General features: G+C 36.8%; 1 protein-coding gene across 8 annotated transcripts in view; it reads right to left on the reverse strand.

The window, feature by feature from the left end:
• LOC144964838 (5'-AMP-activated protein kinase subunit gamma-1-like) overlaps nucleotides 1-25,768 on the reverse strand; it is a 378,380-nt gene that overhangs the window by 131,436 nt on the left and 221,176 nt on the right. For 2 of the 8 annotated variants that reach the window (XM_078899536.1, XM_078899537.1), the window contains exon 1: nucleotides 5,485-6,125. The exons of 5 other annotated variants lie outside the window; for them this stretch is intronic. In XM_078899536.1, coding sequence (XP_078755662.1) covers nucleotides 5,485-6,042 — 558 coding nt within the window. In that variant the 5' untranslated portion in view covers nucleotides 6,043-6,125. Of the gene's footprint in view, nucleotides 1-5,484; nucleotides 6,126-7,249; nucleotides 7,549-9,350; nucleotides 9,425-25,768 lie in introns of those variants that run through there. One more of the 8 variants, XM_078899544.1, reaches the window with a different exon arrangement.

The raw sequence follows: 25,768 nt of genomic DNA on the forward strand, positions 1-25,768 counted from the left end.
ATGACGATGTGGGCGGAGTGGAGTGGTTGGGGAGGGAGGGGGGGGGGGGGTTGATAAAAAGAACAGGAGCGTATCCTGGATTATGCATTACGGGGTGCATGGTCATTCGCAATCTATCAAAAATACACACAAATTGATTTTAGTACGAAGTATCAAGTTTAAGTAGTAACTTTTGAAATTATCTAATTTAAATTTGATTATTTCGGACCTGGTAATACAGCTTATAACTTGAAAAAACAGGCTGGTATTTGCCCACCCTGCCCATTATTACCAGCCGTCCCTGAATGTAATAGACCACAAAATCAATATCGTATCCATCAAAATGACATGTTTAGTTACGTTTTTCTAGCTTATCAGATAAGACGGAAACTATACCAGAAAAGAGAAACCCGATAGACTGTGATTTCATTAATATATGTATCAGCTAATAGCAGCAAGTTCACGGCTCAAAAATTTGGAACGTGTGAAAATGACACGTATTTTAAAGGAAATAATAATGTATAAACAATGTTGAGGTATATATAAAAGAAATAATACAATAATCATTCAACTTGTTTTTTTTTTCAAAACCAGACAACATTGAAGACAATGTCAAATTAAGAAATTAAGGAGCAGGCACCGGTGTTAGATAAATAACTGAACAAGTGTGTATGAAAGGTGTCAGACAAAGCAAGAAAGAAAAATACAAGAAAAAAAATACCATCCCAAAAAAAAAAAAAAAACAGTCGACCTCGACTGGGGATTGAACCTCAGACCTTCTGATTACCGCTCAGGCGTGCTACCATTACACAAAATCAGTCGACCTCGATCGCACGTCTGACTGAAATGAATTTGTGGTTTGTTCTTTGTGATAGAACTTTGGCATATGACTATGACATTCCTTTGTTGCGTGGCTGATGGATCTAAATTGTTCCATTAAAATTCTGATATCTCGTCTTCTTTTTTTGGTCGAATGTTCTGGGGGTTGCCGGAGATCCGAGATATGATTTATCTGAACGTCAAATAATCATCAATCCATTTGCCACATCTGACCCCCTCTAATGGGCTCAGATTTACCAGTTAACTGCCGTACCCTGGAGAAACAAGGATTTAAAAATGTGGCCAGAAAACTCATCCTGCATTATCGATCGATTTAAATTTACATGACCTTGCAAGGTCCCATGTTTTTGCCAGTATGAAAGTCATTTTAATCGATCGATAAGTGAAGGACGAGTTTTCTGGCCAAATTTTAAAATACATGTATTTCTAGAGTACGTCAGTTAACTACAAAAATTTTAAAAGCCATTCCCTCATACTCATTTTTATTTGTCGTCGTGCTTCGCTTTCTCTCCCCGCCTCAACACCCCCCCCCCCCCCCCCCCAACAAAAAACAAAAAACAATTGTTCTCATTCGCTTCATCCATATTCTATCCTCAGCCCCCTTGCCTTTCTCAACCCCACCTCCCTATTCAATATTTCATTACAACAGGAAATGTAATCATCGATCATAAATGGAGATAATAATGATTTAAAAAATCGACTCCATGACCATTTTTTAAATTTCTTTTGGAAAGAACTTCAATACGTATTTGACCTCTTCGAGTCACTTAGCTACACTAACAAATAGTATGAATAGTATAGTCAGTCGGTAGTATTTTAGGGCTGGAAGGGTAGTTGACCTGTGGTCTTATTTCAGTTAGTCCTAAATAAACCTGGAACATGAAGGTTAATAATAATAATAATAATAATAATAATAATAATAATAATAATAATAATAATAATAATAACGCTGAAATCTTAAATAGCGCTGTATCTCTAAAACATCGTTATGCTTATGGGTTATGTCATTTATTTGCACATTAAAACAACACCCCCCCCCCCCCCCCCCCTCCCAATGAAAAGAAGAAAAAAGACATACAAAAACAAAAACAAAAAACAAACAAACAACCCTCTGCATTGCATCATCTATCACCCGTGTCAATATGGTGACACCAGATGGCGACACAGTGTTTACCGTGAATAATGAATATTTACTGCTGATCGAACAGACTCCCATACACAATTAAAGGTGGTTTCATTTTCTGTGATAAAATGATCTACTTATCGCTTCCCGATATGTCCATTAAAAAAAAAAAAAGAAAAAAAAAAAACAAACAAAAAACGGCCGACTGTAAAGATAGAAAATTCTCAAATTCATCCTTACATTTTTAAAGTCATTAGACAAAAATCCAACAGCAAGATAAATCATTTGAAATTTTTAAAAATAAAATATTTTCATGAACAAGTAAATTCGTAGTAGCTATATTTTGTCGCGTTCCAGTTTTTCTGAAGCGGTGCCAATGCTGTTTGAATCTGAAACGACCGATCTTCAGTTTAGCCAGTTTAGTCAAAATTCTCATAATACATACTTCAGTATAATCGCGGTAATAGAGTTGTGGCTGTCAGAAAAACCAATTGTAATAGCGAAGCGCCTAGCAGGCTCCTAAAGCGTTTTAGAGCATACTAAGTTGATACATCGCTATGGACAAGTTCAACTCAAGTCCATTGCCTAGTTTATGTATTTTCAGACCTTAAGCTCAATATCCCTTTGAAAGACAAAAAAAAAAAACCCCAAATAAACCCAACTTTCAGAGGGTCAAGGATGTTGGAAGATTGAAGTTTGTACACGGAAAAAAAAAGAAACAGAAAAAAAAAATCCACCAAATTAACCAAAGTAAAACTCCCCCAATAAGCCCCCCCCCCCCCCCTTTTTTTTTTCTCCCCATGAAAAATAAATAAAACAAAACAAAATCATGGATTCAAGCATCTATTCAATACCAACCCAAGTAAAGGCATTATCCAGTTATCTAAGACTGAATCGTGAATTACGATCCTCATTGTGTTAACCATCTCTTTCATCACATCATATTATTTTGATCAATACGTGTATAATATCATTGAGACATCATTATCGGTATTCTCCTTACTACAACAGCAGCTCCATTGTGTATAGACACATAGATCATTATAAGAGCACTCTTGTTGAGTTCAATAGATCCCCCCCCCCTTTTTTTTTTTTCTTCTGTTTTAGCAATATAGATGCCGTGCGCTTGGCTATGCAACTCACAACGTTGCAATCCGGAAATATAACGGACCAACATACAAAACTATGTGTAACCTTGAACGAATTTCATTTTTTGGGATCCTGGCCATACCGATGTAATGCCGTTTTGAGGCGGGAGGTCACATATTGTCCTCGAGTGTCTTGCGCCTTACGTGCCCAGTTGGTAAAGACACAATTTTTTCTTTAATTCAAAACAAACGCACATAGACAAATAATAATGCAGAGAATAATTGGCTGTTTTTCCGCAAGTTCCTAGTGTTAGTTTCGCTTTGTTATTTAATGTTATCTCTTATTTGTTTTATTATTTATTACTAATTTTTTAATATCAATATAAAGGATATATTTTTTAAAAATCCAATGGTACTTTTGCCCTTCAATGATAGGACTTGTGGAAAGACTCCTTAATAATTGAGTTTCTTTCATACGCTGTAATAAATCAGTTGTACAGGGTACAATACTTTCAATTATTTTAGTCTCTCTCTCTCTCTCTCTCTCTCTCTCTCTCTCTCTCTCTCTCTCTCTCTCTCTCTCTCTCTCTCTCTCTCTCTCGCCCCGTGCACATAATATACGATAATCGACGTGTACCTATTTGCAGGTGTTATGACCCAAATTGCTGTGGGCTCATTGTTATAATGGATATACTCTTGTACCAACGCAAAATAGTATCCATTACAACAATGTTAAATCAAGCCCATAATTGCATTGTTATCAGTGCTGTAAATATGTGCACGTATGATCAGACCGGTGATCAATCTTTTCTATCAAACTCCACCACGTCCCTTCTTTAGTGGTATGTCAATATTTCAGTAGCTCAAAATTAAACAAACAAAAAAATTGAGCTTTTATAAAGCGCAATATCCATTAAACTTATTCAAAGCAACACGAAACATGTAGAACGAAACGCGACGCCTGTTAGGCGATATTACAATTATATTTCGACAGAGACAACGCTGCTGACGGCCAGGTACTCATTTTACACCTGAGTACGATGAGAGAATGTGAGTAAAGAGCCTTTTCCAAAGACACCTATGCGCCGAGCAAGGCTCGATCCCAGTACCTTCCGATCCGAAAGCGAGTGTCATACCACAAGACCACATTACTCAACAGACAGCAATTTGTTTTTCAAGGGACTCGAGTCCACTTGGTAGAATTTTGGTAGAACTTGGTAGAATCCTGACTGGATCAGGTGTTGAATCTGGAACAAAGTTTTCTAGCAATTTATCAAACATCTATAGGAGTACTGCTCTCTACTTGAGAGAAAAGCCTGATGAACTTCGATGGCTCTTAAGATCAATCTTTTTTTAAAAATTACCCTTTCTTCGTCAAGCCAAACCACCACACAATTAGGAAGGCGGAAATAGTCTTACGAAATCTAATGCAAACATAATGTTATGTATATTGAATCAAAGGAAGAACTTCCGTAGTTTCACAGCACGTACGGACTTTTTTTTTTTTTTTTTTGGGGGGGGGGGGGGGGGGGTTGCAGAGATTCCCCGAACCCCCATTCAACCCTAAGATACTATAACCTGATGAAACAATGTTTGCCCTCACTTGCATTATAAAAACTGATGGGAAACACTAAGTAATAATAAAGTCAGTCGGAATCGTAAACAACTGACTCAGCAAATTGTTTTTGAAATTAGAAAAATTACACCAATTATAAAAATGAAAATGAAAAGTATCTTAAATAGTAATATTTAATGGACATTGCAACTAATTGAAAGTCCATAATGGCTAAATGATTAAGTAATAATATATAAAAGTGTTGTGAAACTCCCGAATCAAATGACATACACATGAAAATAGCTTTTACTGAGGTAATTGGGATTTGTGTGTGTGTGTGTGGGGGGGGGGGGGGGGGGGGGGAGGGAGTTGAAGAAAATCAATTCCTTATCTAATTCACACACACGGCGTTTGCCCCTAGCTCACCAACAAAATCAACTGACTCGTCGATACCAATAGTCTATCACGGAGATTATATTTCCATCTTAATTTACTTTGGGGGTGGGCAGATTGTATAAGAAAGATTCGATTACAATGGGTGCAAAACCATTTTATACATTAACGAAAACGTTCTACATCACTTTTGAAATCGGAGTATAATGGTTAATAAATGAAAAAACGAACTAAACACGGTAACCTCTACATTTCATTCGATTGTAGGGGATATGTATTGAAAGAAAAATGAAATTATTGGGCTAAACGTTTTACGTACGTTAATAGACTAGTGAATGAGCCCAGGTTTGAGAGTTTTTGCCAAGTTTTTGTCATTGATATCGATATTCGAAGGACGAGTTTTCTGGCCAAATTTTTAAATACGTGTCTTTCCAGAGTACGGCAAGTGACTGACTAAAAGCAAGTTACATACATATTTCCAAAACAATAGAAAGAGATAATCTTACCGAACCACGTCCCTCTTTATCCACTTCGTACAAAGTATGCATGGGCGAGACTTGAGGACTTTTTTTCGAACAGGGACTAATTTTGTTTTTCTCCGAACTTCCAGTGGGGGTCCCATGTGAGCTATCGCTGAAGACGCTATGACCTGAGCCTGGAGACCAGGTATTCTTGGACATGGGGGACGTCTCAACCTTCAACAAATTATAACTTTGACCCCCATCATCGCTATAACTGAATTTTTCATCGGCTGGGCTCGAGCCCTTTGAAAGTGAAATCGCTACGCTCTCTAGTGACTTGCTCTTCTTTTTACTTCCCCTTCGGAACGGGAAAAAGCGAAGCTTTGGCTTTGAAGTTTTATCCTCGGGACTTCGTGTCGGTGTTTTAGGGATGAGTCTAGCCTTTGATAGGTCACCAGGGAGTGCCGACAGGTTCACTATTTCAATTTTTCCACCAGAATGTCCAAGATTGCGCCCGATTTCAATGTAAGAGTCTCCCGAACAATCCTCATCTCTTTGCGATGACTTCGAGGCTTTCTTTGGACTATACGATTTGGATGCCATTTTGCAGTCAATGATACAGTATCCAAATTTGAAAAATAATTAACATCTAATAATCTTACAACTCTACAATTACAGATTTAGCCTTTGAATAAACCTTATCTGGAATTTTGGAGGATAATGATAATAAATAATATTGTATTACTATATCAATTGGAAACACTCAAATCGCCTTTGGTACACGACCGAATCCCAGAATATTTACTCCAACAATTTTTCACAATGATATGTGAGGTGACAGTAACACAAAAACGCAATAGAACATGTTACAAATAGTGACAATGACACTGTATGAATAAGTGGAATTTTCGTGACCCAATTTCTATTTAAAAAATCTATTCACTCAGTTGTGTTTAACCACAAATAATCAAAGAACAATAGTTGCCATTTTCATGTGAGCTCTTTTCAGTGAAAGCCGTTCATATTAAAGTTATGCGTTAAGGTAAAATACTCAAATATCCGCCATTCAAATTAAACATACCAACACACACAACTGTGTGTAGTCTTTAACGCTTTACGCCTGCTTTATATACCTAATTTAGTAAAAACTAATCACTAACAACATACTGTCTTAAAGTAATAAAAAAGGGTTGAGTGTTGTCAACTTCGTCCATCTATAATATGAACAGTGATCGACATATTTTAGTAGTAATCAGTAACTGTATAATATTAAAGATAATAAATACGATTATGAACATTATTAACACACCGCTGTGGCTGGGATCATTCCCTTCTCCAGTCACGCAATCATCCGTTAAATTCATCATCACGACAATAACCATCACAACCACCACCACATCATCATCATCATCACTACCACCCCCACCACCACCACCATCATCATTATCATCGTCATTATTATCATCATCATCATCATCATCATCATCATATCACCATTATCATCGTGGTCATTATTACTATCGCCATCATTACACAATGAGACGTATTAAATAGCCAAACCATATTATAATTATACGATAGCGAAAACAATTATTTGAAAAATGCATTTTATTGAAATAAACAGAAGTTCAATCATCAGTAAAGACATTCGTACTATCTCAGTTGTGCCAAGTCAACCGCATCTCATAAAATAAAAATACAATACCTACAATAAACCCAAGCGTAAAGCGAGATTTCTACTCAACAATACATGCCATATTATGACTATTTGACCAGTGCATAATATAATCAATTATACATATGTACTCACCATGTCTCAAGTCTTGCTTAACCGAAATTCAAGTTCTGTCGTGTCAATAAAATTACTATTTTGAAATATTCATCAATCCAATGAATATCCGTATTTTACGATCTATGAATTGCGTAATGTAGCCGCTGTGTCACGTAATTATCCCAGCGTTTCCAATTAGAACATCAGCAGGTTTTGTTTTCGTAATAACAATATCACACCTTATGTTCAAGATAAAGCTCCATACCTACCATACCAATTTCTAACTTCTTTTCTTATACCTCTGTGGTGAGACATTAACGTAAAGCCCACCTATCGTACTATGATAAAAAACAAAACAAAAAAAAAAAAAAAACAACGAAAAACAACACATTTTTTTTAAATGGCCAGAAAACGCATGCTTCAAATATCGATCGATTAAAATGAAAACTCATCTTGTCAAAAATTCCAAACCTTGCTTGATGTTGAAGTCTCAAGTTTGGGAGTTTTTGACAAGATGATGGTACTTTTGATCAATCCGTATCTGAATGACTAGTTTTCCGGCCAAAATGTTTCTAATGTGTTTTTTCTTCTTCTCCAGATGACGGCATTACAGACAGTAGCTATAACAATGCCATAGATATGACGAAGGTAATAATGAGCGTGTAGTTAATGTTGCGGGTTTAGAGGTGACGTCAATGAAGGCCGATTAATCAACGACTATTATTATTCTTCTTATTATTATATACATCATAAAAGAAAACGTGGGTTGGTTAGCGAGTTGAATAACATCTCAATGTACATTAGGCTCATCGTCTATTTATTTGTGATGATTCCTTATATTTTACTTAATGAATGAGAAACTGATGAATCTTATGTTTGAAATTGAAGACGTCAAATATATTTCTAGGAAACATGAATTGACTAGCCATTTAAATATATCTCAGTCATCTTCTATCCAAATGTGATAATTTCTTTCATCATTTAATTAACGAATGAAAATGATATCTGTTATGTCTGAATAATATAGTTTTCAAGGAAACATGAATTGCCTAACCTGCTGAATAAATCTCAATGTACAGACTCAGATTATATTAGAATGCGATGGTTTCTCATTTTCTACTTAATGAAAATCATAAGCATAATTCTTGAAATTGAAGACATCCCTTGTAAAGCGCCTTTAAGCACGATGAAAAAAGCTCAAGTTTTTAAAAATTTTTACTTCATGGAAATAATAAACCAAATTCTTGAAATTAAAGACGTCCAGTTAATCAACGAGCATTATTACATTATAACAGAATTATCATTATAAAGAAAACGTGACTTATTTGAAGAGTGTCTCAATGGAAGGCTCATCTTCTATAGTTACAATAATCTAATGGCATCTTATCTTTAACTTAAATTTTAAAAAATTAATGTTTGAAATTAAAGACGTCCAATTAATCAATAGAATCAACGACTATTATATCATTATTATTATTATTATTATTATTATTATTATTATTATTATTATTATTATTATTATTATTATTATTATTATTATTATTATCATACTAATCCAGGAAACATGATTTAGGTAGCCGGTTGAATAACTAACTCCTCAATGCACAGGCTCAATTTCCATCAAGCCATCTTATATTTTAAACAAGAAACTGATTAACTTTATGCTTGAAATTAATGAAATTTGCAACATGCAAAAAAGTGAATGAACTAAGATATAATAATTATTATTAATTCTCTCAATTAGGGAGATTCATAACACGAATCTTGACTGTGACTATGACACTTACTTGTCTATTATCTAGATAGACTATAAAAATAATTTTAAACAGCGATATGCACCGAAAATTGTCAAATAAACAACGAATGTTGTTTATATAAGTTTGAATAATTGTATCTATGCATGAAAGTTACACAGAGCGTTTAAAGGATTTTAAAGCATAATATTAGCTCTTACACGATACGATATGCCTGCCTCTGATACGATATGAATAAATAACATTAAATAAATTTACAGAGAATGATAAAACAATTATCTACGAAGCATCTTGACAATATCTGCCATTTGTTATTACTTTTCTTCATGAAAACAACTACAGCAAGGAATATAAATGTGGTAAAAAGAAGCAAAAACAAAACATACGAAATATGAACAGGGGTATAAAATCTCACTGAAATATCACACTGCTACACAGCAGACAGAACACATAGTGAAAACACACAATGGGTCGCGAAAACCTTGTGTTAAACACATTGTCCCTTAGCTATGTGTCATGTGTGTATAGTGTATAGGTGTTTTGTGTGTGTAGGTGCGTGTATATATGTGTTTGTGTATGCGCGCGCGTGTGTGCGTGTGTGTCCTTTTTATATGTTCATTTTACGGTAGTTAGCCAGCCATGTGGACCGCCGAATTTCAACACGAAATAACCTAAACTAAAAGGAGAGAGGAACGCCATTTGTGTACAAAATAAAAGGGGAGAGAGCCTTGACACCGGGTATTCTGTTGATTGATATCTGATAAGATTGAAAAGTGAAAGAAAATTGCACGGATGAAATACAATTATTGATCGTTTACACCCACCCCCTGTTTATCGTCATCCCTCCTAATTAAAAAAACAAAACAAAACGATTCGTCCTTTAGAGCAATTAGGCCCATAGAGCCGGAGTTTATCCCGGTTTCAATAGCGTGAAACGGACAATAGCAATTGTTTGTTACCTTTCAGATCGGACACTAGTCTATCACAAAGTACTTTCCGCCAAATCCAATAGACCCAGCTACCCAGTCAATGGTGGGTGGACAGGAGTGTTTTTTTTTTGTTTTTTTTTTTTGTCTTTTTTTAAAATCTCGACTTCACCCGGGATCGATCTCCGGTCCTTTGGGATTGAAGCGAGTGTTCTCCCAACTGAATTATCGAGAACTACAAATTATATAATGTATCATCAACATCGCAGGAGGTCGGGAGGTCTCACACACCGTATGTGTTATGGTTGCTCATGCAAATAATATTATATTCTAATTTGCATAGTACTCAGTTGAGACAAAACGTTGTAACAACCCACTGTCAAACTTTGTTTCTACTTTTACATACTAGGATATTTTTAAAAGGAATGGGAGTGATTTTTATCACAGAATAACTGTCGAGATTTTCCTCATGATACTGAACCAAAACGACAGCCCGATACGCACTGATCGATTATTATTTAATGAGCACATAGACCAAGATACTTTATAACAAATTAATATGTTTGTTTGTTTTTAGGTGTTAACGGCGCTTTCAACACTAATTAGGTTTTTTTTAAAGCGCCCGTTATAACAAATATAAATAAGCTTGAGCTTTTTATAGATAGAATGCGCTTGGCCAAGGAGTTCACAACATTGCCATCCGGAAGTATGACGGACCAACACACAAACTCTGTGTAACCATGAACTTTTATAGTCTGGTTAATACAGTTTAGTGAGAACAACTCACAAACGCGGATGGCAAAAACAATAACAAAGGTCTGAGTGACGTCATCTGCATACTATCTATAGAGCAATATCCACTAAACGTGCGCAGAGCGTTTTACAAAGGGCCTCTGACCAACAGCAAAACGTAACATATAGAACGAGACACGACGCCTGTTAGACGGTATTACAATTTTTAAAAATCCGACAGAGACAACGCTGTTGACGGCCAGGTACTCATTTACCACCCGATTACGGTGAGAGAATGTGAGTAAAGAGCCTTTTCCAAGGACTCAACTATGCGCTGAGCGAGGCTCGAACCCAGGACCTTCCGATCCGAAAGCGAGTGGCATACCACTAGACCACATAAATCTAGCTATTGTAAAATTATATTTCTTTCGAATGTTTATACAATTCCGAAGGGAAACAAGAGCCATTTTAAATTATATTTTAAAAATGATTGAACAAAATTTGGTCAGTGTCAGGCTACAAGTTAGCGATGGCTACGCTGGCACACGAGGACCGTAACAATCGTTAACTTATAGATAGAACGAAGATGACGTCACTAAAGCCTTTGTTATTGTATTTTGCCATCCGCGTTTGTGAGTGATTCTCACTAAGCTGTATCAACCAGACTATAAAAGTTCATGGTTACACATAGTTTTGTGTGTTGGTCCGTTATACTTCCGGATGCCAATGTTGTGAGCTTCTTAGCCAAGCGCATACTATCTATAGCCTGACACAAGAACCAACCAGGACTGAAAAGTTGACTCACGATTTGTTTTCTTTTGTGGCAAAATATTTGTATTTTGACGTAATTTTTTGGTCAGTCTTGTCAGGCAATAGATAGAATGAAGTTGAAGCGTAGCCATAGTAATGTTATAGCCTGACAGTGAAATCCAAAAGGACTGGCAGTTTGACGTCATTATTTGATTTTGGACCTCCTAGTGAGTTGTCGTTAGTAGAGCTCATGGAAACAAGTCATGTCATTGGTTGGACAATTGAATAGAACTCACGATTTGTTTTCTTTTGTGACAAAAGACTGGCATTTTGACGTCATTATTTTGGTCAGTGTCAGGCCATAACTTAACGAAGGCCACGGTTGAAGTCACTCAAGTCTTTGTTATTGTTTTTTTGCCATCCGCGTTTATGAGTACTTCTCACTAAATTATAGATAGTATGCGCTTGGCCAAGGAGTTCACAACATTGCCATCCGGAAGTATAACGGACCAACACACAAACTCTGTGTAACCATGAACTTTTATAGTCTGGTTAATACAGTTTAGTGAGAACAACTCACAAACGCGGATGGCAAAAACAATAACAAAGGCCTGAGTGACGTCATCTGCATACTATCTATATTAATCAGACTATAAACGTTTAAGGTTACACATAGTTTTGTGTGTTGGTCCGTTACACTTCCGGATAGCAATGTTGTGAGCTTCTTAGCCAAGCGCACACCATCTATAAGTTAACGATGGCTACGCAAGGACACACTAAGACCCATATTTTGACGTCATAGTCTCATAGTTAGGTTTGTGGACCACCGAGTGAGTTGTCTGAAGTAGAGCTCAAGGAAATAAGGGATCCAATTGGTTGAGCTATTGAATACAACTCATGATTTGTTTTCTTTTGTGGCCAAAGACTTGTCTTCTAATGTCATTGTTTGGTCGTTGTCAGACACAAGGAACGCAACAAACGTAACTCAGCTCATTGTTATTGTTTTTAGTCAGCCATTTTCATGAGTAGTTCTCACTGCAGTGTATCGATCAGACCATAATCCTTTAAGGTTTCACATAGTTTTGTGTTAGATCCGGCTGGCGGATGTTGTGAGCATTTTAATTAAGCGCAAAGCATCAATTTTGAACAGAAAAAAAAATACTTGAAATAAACAATAACACATTTTATGGATTACATTATTTGTTTTCATAATATGTATATATTTTTCTTTAAGATGCGCCTGCTGCTGCATCACATAAACATTTTCAGATGGTTTTTCTTAACAATTTGAATGTGAATTCATCAGCAGACAGATGTAAATTTATGTAGATACGTGGGGGAACAGGTTTCGCACAAATCAATTCCCGATTTTATCAATTTGAATTTGTAGTGTAATACAAGGACATTATTTTAAACGCTTCGGAAGGCCCTTCCTGTAGACCGTCGTGACACCGCCCCCCCCCCCCCCCCCCCCCCCCCACCTTTCCACCTCCCCCTCACCCCTACTACTTCCCCACCCCCACTTTTCAGTAATCTGATATTTTCTGGAAGTGAAAATTAAATTTAAAGTCGGAGCAATCAGAATTACGAGAATGTTTTTCTTTTTCTATCCATCTGTTTATTTGATTGGGGTTTCTAGTATGAGAAACTAAAATCATTCTATTTACTAAAAGCATAATATATCAGAAATCAGAATTATTTGATTCACCTAAGCATTATAAAAATACCTTTCTTTCCAGCTATAAAAATGTAAGAAGGACAAAATTATAGACAAAAATAAATAAAAGATAACAAAACAATTAAAAACAAAAAAAAATACAAAGAAATGAAAAATCGTGGATTCTTGTAACTTTTTTTCTCAACAGATTCTTTAGACTACCTCCTTTTTTTGAAACAAAAAAAAAAAAAAAAAAAAGAAAGAAAAAAAAGGGAGAAAGTTCTAGTTTCTCCAGAGAGATTCGAATCCAAAGACTCTAGGGACGACATGACAAAAATGTGCTCATCCCAAAAAAACAATTTCTCTATTATAGATTTATAAAGTATTTAATAAAACTGATAAAAATGGACAATAAAAACAAACCAACAAGCAATCAAAACCGAAATCAATGAAAACAGACTGTCAAACAAACGCTATTTTAAGGTGACCGATTAATGAAGTTATTTTTAAATAATTACCAAACAAATCCCAAACGATCACATTTCAGAGGGATGGTCATGCTACAAACCAACGCGTGTTATAAACTTCATGATGACTAATTAATATCGTTTTAAAGGCTGGTTACCATGGTTTTCATGAAGATTATCTCCTGGTTATCGACTAGACTACATTATATCCATTACAGAAACTGGCTTTACTTAGAGAAAGAGAGAAAGCAAGCATCGAGGGAGTTGGAACGAATCTGTCGATCAGAGACAAAACAGTTTTTGTATTCCTGATGGCCAGAAAACGTTTACTAAATTAATAATATTATTTCCATGGAACAAGGTCGTTGTGTACTTTTTGTAGGTCTGTTAACCCAAATGGCTATGGATCATTGTTGTAATGGAAATTTTCTCAAAACAACGCAAAATATTGTCCATTACAATAACGTTTAATCAAGCCCGTTCGGTTATTAGACCTGCAAATATATGTACATCGATCAAGATGATCCCAAAATTTGTCAAAAATTAAAACTGAGACATTTCTGAAATCTAAAGTCATGTCAAGTTTGTGTTGTCAATTTTATATGAGTCACCTTCTCACTTTATTTTTTTCCTCCATGTCAAGTTTGTCGTCATCTCACTCTGTTGATATAATATTATTTTGTTTTCTTTTTTGTTTAAATAGTTTAAATGAGAGCATGTGGTTTTGTCAGTATCCGGAATAGATATAAAATAATTGTAAAAATTCTAATGTGCATTGCTATATTGAGTAAATGCGTTTGCTACCGACAAATTTCAGTTCTTTGATTGGTGGCACAATAATAATTACATAATTACAAAGACCTATCCATACGGGACTGGCATCTCAGGTCTATTGTGGCTTGTTGTTTTCAAAGACTTATGAGTTTTTGTTAGTTGTGTCAATTTCTAGGAACTGTCGAGTCCTAAAAAAACTAGTGTTTACACAATACGTGTTGTCCTTCCTCATAATAGCAATGGACACAACTCAGGGAGAGAATCTACGACAACGACATCCCCCTAATACCAGCATACATCTAACAAAAACTTATTCTTTATGTATCGATACTATGAAGCTATCAGCTTGCACGGGTCTTCTACTCTTCCGGTTACAAACTCCTTAGAAGTGCGTATGTAACCAGTCCTTCCGAATAATAATGAATAGGTTATATATTGAATCAGAAGTGGCATAATTATTTTAATAACAGGATGTATAGGCAGATTCTTGGGATTACGGGACTTAAAAGCGAGGATGGATGATTTTTACTGACGACAGGCATATATTATCTAGAATAGAAAATAAGATGCCATCACTCAAAAACCAGACGATCAACTACACAAGGTATTATTATCCAGTCCTCCAGAAGACTGGTTTTACACTTCCAATGAGACTGGAACCAGTTTAAAAAAATTAAAACTCACTTTTGTTCTCTATTACAAGGTGACGATTACAACCAACAGTCAAAACAATACTCCAGAAAAACTCAAATTAAAAAATTTGGCCAGAAAACTCGTCCTTCAAATATCGATTGATTTAAATGACTCTCATCTTGGCAAAAACTCTCAAACCCCGGATTTCGCCGAAATAATTTGGAGAAAGCGGTACACTTCCGTATCATTCTATACTATACATGATGATTTAAATTCAATTTTGCGAGTTATAACTATAATATTTTTTTTTAAGATATGGAAACATCAACATTCCTACTTTGACGCAAAGTGAGACGTTGTAGTGTAGTAAAGATGCCATAAGCGCTGATGGTCGAGAGATGCGATGTCTAAGTCTTGTAATAATATAGTCACGCAAATATTGAGCAGTGGACATATCATCAGAATGGATCCGAGTACCATTCCTAGAATAGCCCTCAGGTGGACCAGGTCCCCCCCCCCCCCCCCCCCCCCCCCAGAAGGGGCCGACCGCTGGAGACCTGGAGAAGGAGCATCGAAAGAGAAATATGAAAGCTAGTGGTTGGTCTTGGGGACAGACACAGACATGGGGACAGATGACAAAAATGGCCTCCGACCGAGAAAGATGGCGTCCCATCGTGTCAGCCTTATGTGCTGATCAAGCACCAATAGGATAAGTAAGTCAGTAAAATATTAAGCATGATCCGTGGCCAGACGGATGATAATGATCGTTAAATTGTTACCCTTTTTTGTGCCCTTGAGTGAGACACTTTATGAGTATTACTCTACATGATCCAGGTCTGAATGAATACCTGGCTAGAGAAGGCGACTGTGATATAAAAAAAAAAAGCTAATACAAAAAAGTACGCCCAATATCCGCTTCTTTTCTTCGATTAACACTTTGACTCCAACGACCACCATCAATTCAGTATCCATTATCAAAACACCATATCTCCACCACCTCCTAACCCCCCCCCCCCCCCCCCTCCTCATTTCATATGAAACAACCCCCAATAATATTATATAAGAGACATCAAACAGATCGAACGCACTGAGTCAATTTATTCTGTGTGGGCAGACTGAAGTCATAAGTGCAAGGTCGATATATCAGCGACAATTTCACAATCCATTCTAATGCACGACAACGAGGGGCAGTGCCCACGAAAAACCTCAGATAAGGTCCAACATGATACACCATTATAATACTATGTAATATCATTGGGAACTGAGAACCTTGTTGAAAACTAGTCATTCAGTGGTTCCATCAAGACGTACCATGACCTGGCCGTGAACCCAAAGCAATCTAGAGTCAGTCGACCAGCCAAATTTGTGGGCCCGACAGAATTTGAAGAGCGTTGAGCTGGAAGTGGATGATGAAAAATGCAGCTTTCTGTCGTTTTCAATTAGACCGGATTCCGCACGAAGACAAACATTGCTTAAAAATCACCACACGATCTTGTTGACGATAAAAAGGCGTAGTGAGGAACAAAAAAGCATAAGTTTAATTAATTTGATTTAAAAAGCGAAAAAATACGTCTTTTTGGCGTACAGTTGGCAACTCTGTATGGTGAAATACCTGACGACACTATACATTTTTTTCAATCTCCTGTGTTAAAATAGGGTTCACTTGTCGTGACGTCACTTCCCTCGTAATGATGCATAGTAACTGGTTCTAAACTATCGGAACAATGGCGGACGCCATTATCTCCATCACCGCCCTTATGAATAATTCTATGACGAGCATAAAAGTGTATCCAGATGAGAAAAAACATAAATCTGATCATGTTTTGACATGTGAACAAGTTCTAGCCAGCATGAAGAATAAATAGTACAGAATTTCTTTGTTCAGAACCAAGCTGCTTGTTGTGGGGCGGACGTGACATCAGACTATTGAATCCTATTGTGAGTGATTCTCATGATCTATGGCGCCGATTGCTTCGGGTGACAAGCGAGTTCTTATTATGATGGCTATGACAAACACGGGTAACCACAAATAGTTCCCGGAGTCGCTTTACAATTGTTTTCTGGCACAGAAACGTTTATTAATTTGACTACAAAATCATAGCAACAGTCACACACAGATTATTTTCAAAGTTCAAAAAGAATCACGATAGGAAGAATGAAAAAAGATTGAATTGGTTTTAAGTTGCTGTTTGAAGACTGACAGACTTTCACATTGTCGGGTTTTTGGCGATAATGAATTGCATACGACTGGAGCCGGATATGCAAAACCACGGCCAGCAAACTTTGTCCTTGGGATGCTTTTTTTCTCCATTAGCGAATAGCTAGCTAAAAGCAGAGCTTGGGGTGGTTTATATTTCCTCATACGGCATTCAAGGTATAGACTGCCCATGGTTCTCAATATCGCAGTAATCATGACAAAAACTGGTGCTAAATAATCGATTTCGACTCAAGATAATCGATTTTACGATTATAAATTCACATCGTATTTTCTGCTTATTCAATATTAACGATTCAATGTTCAGATTTACGATAGCGGTCAAGGAAACAAAATAAAAGGTTGGAGCGCTCAATGAAAAATGGCAGGTACAATGCCATAGAACACGACCTCTGTCACAAACCTCCTTTTCTGTTAGCCTTTGAGTGAATCGACTTACTCCTTTCCCCATATTGTGTTTATTATTACTTTTATATTTTTCCATACTTTTGTTGGAAACCAGGAACCAACCATTATATACCTGGAATAACACTGAAATAAATAAATAAGACCCCTCTCTCTCTCTCTCTCTCTCTCTCTCTCTCTCTCTCTCTCTCTCTCTCTCTCTCTCTCTCCACATAGTAAAGAAGTTATAATGCTCTCTCTCTCTCTCTACCTCTCTTTCTTTCGTTAATCTTTCCATATAGTTAGCAAAGAAATCGTTTTATGCTCTCTCTCTCTCTCTCTCTCTCTCTCTCTCTCTCTCTCTCTCTCTCTCCTTATTATTTTCTTTTATCTCTCCATATAGCAAAGAAAATGTTTAATGCTCTCTCTCTCTCTCTCTCTCTCTCTCTCTCTCTCTCTCTCTCTCTCTCTCTCTCTCTCTTTCTCTCTCTTATACAAACATAAACGAACATGAGCTCCTTCTCATGATAATAATAATAATATAATTCAATATCTCTTCCTCCCCGTGACACGTCTCCTCTCATTCATCATATTTTATTATTTTATATATAATTTCTGTGTGCCTCAAGCTATGACCGATGGTTCTCTCGGCACTCTCAATTAATAACGCAGTAATAATCAATCACACCATGTTCTTTGTCAAAATAGATCTCGGGCGAACGCCCTTCATCCAAACAATGGACGAGTTGAAGACCTTTGAAGCGAAAAAAAAATATTAAAAAAGATATATCCAGTTAGCTCGAAGCAAATTATGCTATCTACTTGAATGTCAAAAACAAACACATTTATCGTGCTTTATCTTTATTTGCCTTTATCTAGAATCGTAGCAAACATTCCATTTCATGCCAAAAGCGATCTCTTCATTTTTAATTAGAATATAGACCCAACGTCAACATAACAGAAGTTGCGTTACTTAATTACAATAATCTGAAATATAAAGGAAGATTTTAATCTCCAGATTCAACTAGCTTTAAAACACAAGTTTTGTGTCAAATGAAAGTGCTTTCCGTTAAATAAAATATTAGACCCAGATAACCTATCACCCTCGGGAGAAGATGAAAAAATTAGACCAAACGTCAAAAAACTAAAAACGACATTTATGTCTAAGAAGAGAACATCCCCAGTCGATATTTTGGGATGTTTTTATTTTTTTCTTGTATTTTTCTTTCTGCTCTGTCTGGCATTATTTCATACTGAACTGTGGGGCTATGTGTCTAGTGGTAAGACACTCACTTTCGGATCGGACGGTCCTGGGTTCGAATCCCGTTCTGGCGCAGTCTTAACTCACATTCTCTCACCGTACTCAGGTGTAAAATGGGTACCTGTCCCAAAAAAGTGTACTACCGCCTAACTAGCGTCATGTCTCGTCTTACATGATGTCTTTTTGTTGACTATGGACCATAGCAAACTTGAGACGTGCAGTTCGGGCGACCATGGCCAAAATAATCTGGAAGGCCCATGGTTTTTTTGAACTGGGGGAAGGGGCGAGAGTTGAGTTACCTCGGTTACCTGCATGATAAGGCATTAATTACATTACTCAAACACGCTCGCACGCATACCAAAGCAATCTAGAGTTTTAAGACTAAAACGCACGCGCATACACACACACACACACACACACACACACACACACACACATACACACTTAGCATCACCTAGGTCACGTAGTGCCATATGTGACACTTTTAAGAATTCAGTCTTGCTTGTACATATTGACCACTTGTAGTTGTGGATCGCCGTTATTCTGTTGTTCATTTTCATGGAGTGAGCATTAAGTTTTGTTGTAGTTGTGAATTGTCGTTGTTTATTGCTCATTTTCCCTGTACAATGGATTCGGCAATGCATTTTAAGCAAATAATAAACAATTTTATCATTTTTTATCAATAATAACCGAAAATGCCTCGAAAATGTTCTGTTTTTGATTGCACTTCAAATTATAGACATGGCGAAAAGACAACTGTATATAAATTTCCTTCGGATCCAATTGAGAGACAAATATGGATTAATGCACCGCCAAATAAAATCGATTCGAGTGATGTTACAGACCAAATGGGTATCTGTTCCAATCATTGGCATCATGATGCTCCTATGAGACGGAAATCGAGGTATTCTTCACCTGCTATTCCTCCAAATATATGGCCAAATACAATACCCCCTTCTTGTTTGCGAAAAACAGCACCATCTCGTCAGACATTAAATTCGACAAGTGAATTTAGAGACAGGCGTCAGGATATTGATGAGTTATCTTTCTTAATAAAGATTTATTTGAAAATAAAGAAAATGAGTTGGGAAAGACCTTTAAGGATTATATATCTAGATAGCATTGCTAGGGACCCATTGCAAAAAGCATTGAACACGTCTAGTGGATATTGCTCTTTATAAAAGCTCAAAATATTTTCGTTCGTTATTTTTCAAATACACATTGTTCATTACTATCATCTTACACCAGTGCCCGCTCCTTATCCCCCCATCCCCTCCCTTTATTTCATCCATTTCACTTGGCTGGCCTAAGCCCGAGCATTCCAAACGCATCCACCTTATAATGGTTTATTATCAAAGGCAACGAGATAATTGTTACAATCCACACCTGATCGCGTTTCCCTTGAACCCGTGCCAGACCTTCTGTTCTAGTTTTTACTCTACGTGTCCGCCTGACTACCATCCGATAGCGATACCCTGATGGCCGGTCTTAGTAAAGTTGTGATACATAAAACTTGTTGTATTCAGGAGAGCCTTGTCGATGTCGGTTTTCGTGTGTATCTGTGTGTGTGTGTGTGTGTGTGTGTGTGTGTGTGTGTGTGTGTGGAAGGGGGCCACTAGACTTAGTATGTTATTCATGGCTTCATGAGACGCATCTGAAGGACACATGGAGTTGTCTTTTATTCTCCAAGTTGAGTGAAAAATAAACAGTTTTACTAACGTAGTATTGATAGTATTATGTGTGTAGTAATCAGTTCTGGAGATTTATCAAAAATTGGAGGTTTCGCCTTTGGAATAATCAATATAAATAAAATGACATATAACTCCATATTCTCTATATTAAATGAACCACATTGAACCTTTCCGAATCCTGGTTGCGATTGAAACCAGATAGATAGTCCACTGCTCACGTCGAGGCAGCAAATGGACTTTAAAGATAACGGACGATAACAGACATAGCCACAGAATTATAAATAGACCAATGGTCGGTTTCTCCAAATATACCGTTTTGGCTCTGAGCTATTGATGCTATGCGTTCCGGTAAAATACTCACAACATCCACCTGCCGGATATAACGCTCAATACTGGGTGCAACATTGAGCGTTTATAGTTTGATTGATCTAATTTAGTGAGAAGTAATCAGTACAATGGCTGTCTAAAAAACAATATCAAAACGGTGGATGACGTCAATTCCGTTCCTTCTATTCCATGGAGCTCACTATCAATATTCTAAATTGTAAATGGGTTGCATGTATCTGCTTCTGCTCAGAGGGTAAAAACAGCACGATACATTTACGTTTATTATTTTCTCAAGGGACAACGCTGTCAATGGACAGGGACACATTTTACACCTGAGTACACTGAGGCAATATAAGGAAAAAGCCTTTTTCCAAGGACTCAACTTTGCATTGATCAGAGTAGGACTCGAGTCCGGAACCAACTGATCCGAAGGCGAGTACCACACGACAAGACCACAATGCCACACAGGAAGTACACTTTTGATAAGCGAGTGTGCCATTATCAAATAGGCGATTAAGCAGGGTGAATATGTTATGTTTTCATGGTATTTAATTCATTTTTTTTTGCTCAAACGAACCCTGTCTATGGAGGAGGATGAATTCCATGAGAGAATTAAAATATTGCTAAATTTAATATATCGATAATCGAACACATTTGATAAAACGGAGCGTAGGTGTTTGGATTATCAAGATATGACTGAATCAAGCAATATTCAATTTAGTGATGTTCTATGGGTGCGCTTTTTCATTGGTTTCATCACGGCCCGTGATTCATCCTACAGTTGTTATCAAATTCGACGAATCTTTGAGGATGTGAGGCGTAAAGAGACGTGCCATTTGAGAATTGGAAGTCCTAGATTCTGTACTGATTGATCTAGTTAGAAGCAACGCATTTACATTTCGGATTTTCAAAGCCATTTGGCCGTGATGGTCATAATAAAATCATCAAACTTGTTATGACGACTTAAATCTAATGCATTGAGCGGTAAAATTGAATGAAACTGATCAAAATCAGAATAAATTGACGGGATGGTATCAAAAAAACAAAAAACAAAACAAAACAAAACACACACACACACACACACACACACACAAACCAACAAACAAACAAACAAACAAACAAACAAACAAAAATAACAGAAAATAAACAAGACAAGAAAAAACAAACAAACAAACAAAAAAAAAAAAAACATAACAGGTAATCCTCCTAAAGTCAAATCAGGTCTTCTGGTGATGAAAATGATATCGTTCTCTTAAAAGACACGAATTTTATTTTAATTTTGCCCAGAATACTCGTCCTTCAAATTTCGATTGATCGATTTTTTCTGGCCAACATTTTAAATACTTGTTTAAAATAGTTTGTTTAAGAGAACGGAAGAACAGCCAAGGGAAAAGAAGTCACCGGTATAAGACTGTGACAAGTCGTCGGGAGTCAACTGTGACTTGAACCAGAAGTACGTTCTTTGACTGGCATTATATCAAAATGTGATTAGTCAATGTATGACAGCGCTGTAAAACCCCAATAACCACTAACTCAATTTATATGATAATGTGGGAGAGATATGATTACACGTGAATTGCATAACCTTTTACGACCGGTGACGTGATAATGATCAATAACAAAAGGTGTTAATTCTTCTTTCTATCTATTTTTGAAAATATCAACAAGAAAATCAAATTCTATAATTCAAAAAATAGACCGGATATTCTAAGTCCAAACCTGTCTGGCTAAACATAGGGTTACTCATAGTTTGGATTATTGGTATGACTGCTCTGGCTGGCAGAAATGGTGAGTAATTTATTTAAATGCATAATATCAATAGAACCTCCCTGACGATACTCAAGTCACATTCAATAACTCACCCAACCAGGAGCGACCGCAAACCTCAATGATGAGTTATGAAAAAGGGATTGCGTGGATCTGAATGAAGGCGTTTACAGGCCGCACGATAGGTGAAACAAATGTAATTAAGTGACCAGCGCTATCCCAATCTGTACCTTGAAAGGATTCCTGGCGTGCCAGGGCATCTATTACGCGAATAAAATCTTTCTAAATTGTAATCCAAGGGCGTCACACGATGTTCCTTTTGCCATGTTGTTGATAGATCATAATACGCTCATTCTCACATTACCCTCTAAGAAAGAAAATCAATAATTCCTTTGATTAGTCATCCTCCTCATCCTTATCCTCCTCCTACAGCTATTCCTCCTCCTCCTCCTCCTCCTCCTCCTCCTCCTCCTACTACTACTACTACTACTACTACTACTACTACTACTACTACTACTACTACTACTACTACTACTACTACTACTACTGAAACAATAACAACAACTGCTACTTCCATCCATCCGAGTCAATCACATGTAAACGGAATAAAGTCGACGTCACACAGTTCTTTGATATTATTTTTTGACAGCCTGTAAGTGATAAGTTCTCACACAAATTGTATCAATCGGACTCTAAACGTTAAAGGTTACACTCAGTTTTGTGTGTTGGTATGGTAAATTTGGCTGGCGAATGTTTTGAATATTTTAATTAAACGCATAGCATCAATACAACCATTCTCAACCCCAATCATTTCCATCGCCAACCGCATCACACAAAAACTAACTCATCATTTCTTCTCCTCTCTTCTTTTTTCCTCCAATCGTCCACTATTTTCTTGTGACCTCATTTATAATTCAGGAAAATGGATAGTGGAGTGGCGCCCTTATTCACTTTGAGTAGAATCTCAACGTTACAAACTAAGGACGCTTAACGAGAGAACTTCACATTTAAAAGAGCCAGGAGTTGCCCTACGTCTTTCACGGTAAGGATGCTTATTACGAAAAACACAACCATCAATGGACGTCAAGAAATTTGAAGAGAAAATAACAAAAATGCCTTCATATTATGAAACGACGCCACCAACTTCACCATCGTCATCAACAACAAAAATAAAAATCAAGAAAAAGAGGAGGAGGAGGAGGAGGAGAGGGTGACGAAAGAGAATTTCGGAGGCCGTATTATTCATCCCACGAGACAGGGACAGTCCAAGAAAGAATCTTCTCAAAATTGGGGAATCACAGAAGCCAAGATAATGATTGCATTCGGGTAGTCAGTCCCATGGGGGTTGGAGGAATGGCAACATGCAATTTTAAAAAAATAACTTGATATAATTATGACGAGAGGATGCTAAGAACTACAATTTTTCTATCTCAAAGATTACCTCAAAGATTTCGATTTATATCTCTTTTCATCTTAAACTTCGAAATTAAAAGAAATATCGGAATTATTGATGTTTTGAGCAAGTTTAAACAATTTGTTAAAAGAAAGAGCTCAGGAGGGAACTAGATGTTTGAGCAAACAAGTGACTTAATTAAATACGATGAAATGGTAATACATTTACTCCTCTTAATCGCATATTGGATAATCGCACATTTTGCTTATTCACGACACTTACTCCAAAGATTTTATTACTTTTTTCCCCCGTCTATAGCATATTATACAACAAGGGCAATTCCTGTTGAGTAACAGATGTTTATTCATTGATGAGTTGTCTATAGTCCTTCGTGGAATGCCAAGAAGACAGAATTTATTTTTAAATATAAATTAAAACTGCATTCCTCTTTTAAATTGAAACATACAATTCTAAAAGGTTTGCGATAAAACGAAAAACCCGTATCAACAGTAATTATAGAAATGGCAATGAATAATTATAGTACGTAAAGAGATTTCACCAAAAAAAAATATAATAATAATAAATAATCGGTGGTTACGAGCATTCTCTAATATAACAATGAAAACGTCTCAACATAAAATCCGCGGTGAGATATTCACTATTATCATTATCGATAGGCTAAAAATAAATGATGGTTGAGCTTGGTTAAAGGAAAAGACGCCATAATTAAATTAGCAGACAGCACATCCAGTTAGAGCTGATAAATTAGTAAGCCGCGCAGACTTATATTGTTAAGAGCTATCAGGAGGAACAAAATATCAAAGACGAATAGAATACTACATGGATAGATTATAATATAATAGGCATACTGTCGAACATACCGTTGGGTCAATACAATCTTACTTACATTATACACATGCAACCCCCCCCCCCCCCCCCCTCCCCTTCCAACTTACAATAATATAATAAAGTCTTTAACTAGCAACTACAGTCAGGCATTCCGGACCGAAAGATTGTATCTGTCGTTAAGGTTCCTTTTACGCCTTTTGCCACATATTTAACACGTGATAAATATTCCATTTCATGGCCCGACTGAGGACAAGATGAAAGGAAGCAACTAACAGTAAAACAATAATGACGAGAAAACAATGTTAAACTACAGCAATCCCGCTGTGGAGAATGGAGCGGGACAAGCAATAAGCCGGAGCCGGAGTTGATCCCGGTTTCTATGGCGTGAAACGCACAATAGCAAATGCTTGCTATCCTTTGGATAGGACGCTAGTCTATCGTAAAGTACTTCCGCCAGCCAGATCTAACAGATCCAACTACCCTGCTGGGTGGACAGAGGGTTGGGGAGGGGGGGGGGGGGGCTCAGAAAAATTTCTCGACTGAACCCGGGATCGATCTCGATCCCTTTGCTTGTGAAGCGAGTGCTCTACCAACTGAGCTATCGGGACCCCCATTTTGCGTCAGTTTGACAGCATTTCCATTATACAATGAGATCATAACAATTTGGTTTATTAGACCCGATAAAAGAAAGGTGCACGTCGCTATAATATGTGAATTTAGGGTTGAAATGATGAGACATAAGAACTTTTGAGTTGCTGGTAATGTATTCTAAAATCGTATTTATTCTCCACTAAACCGAATAGAAATTAACTTAGTTTCATATTTTGTGGCTGTAAAATAGATTTCCAACACCTAGTTCATATGTGCGGCTATGTGGTCTTGTGGTATGACACTCGCTTTCAGAACGGAATGTCCTGGGTTCGAGCCTCGCTCGGCGCAAAGTTGAGTCTTTAGAAAATGCTCTTTACTCACAGTCTC

Source organism: Berghia stephanieae, chromosome 2 (assembly GCF_034508935.2).
Source record: "Berghia stephanieae isolate SIO BIC M18660-M18661 chromosome 2, UCSD_Bste_1.3, whole genome shotgun sequence".
Classification (NCBI taxonomy): domain Eukaryota; kingdom Metazoa; phylum Mollusca; class Gastropoda; order Nudibranchia; family Aeolidiidae; genus Berghia; species Berghia stephanieae.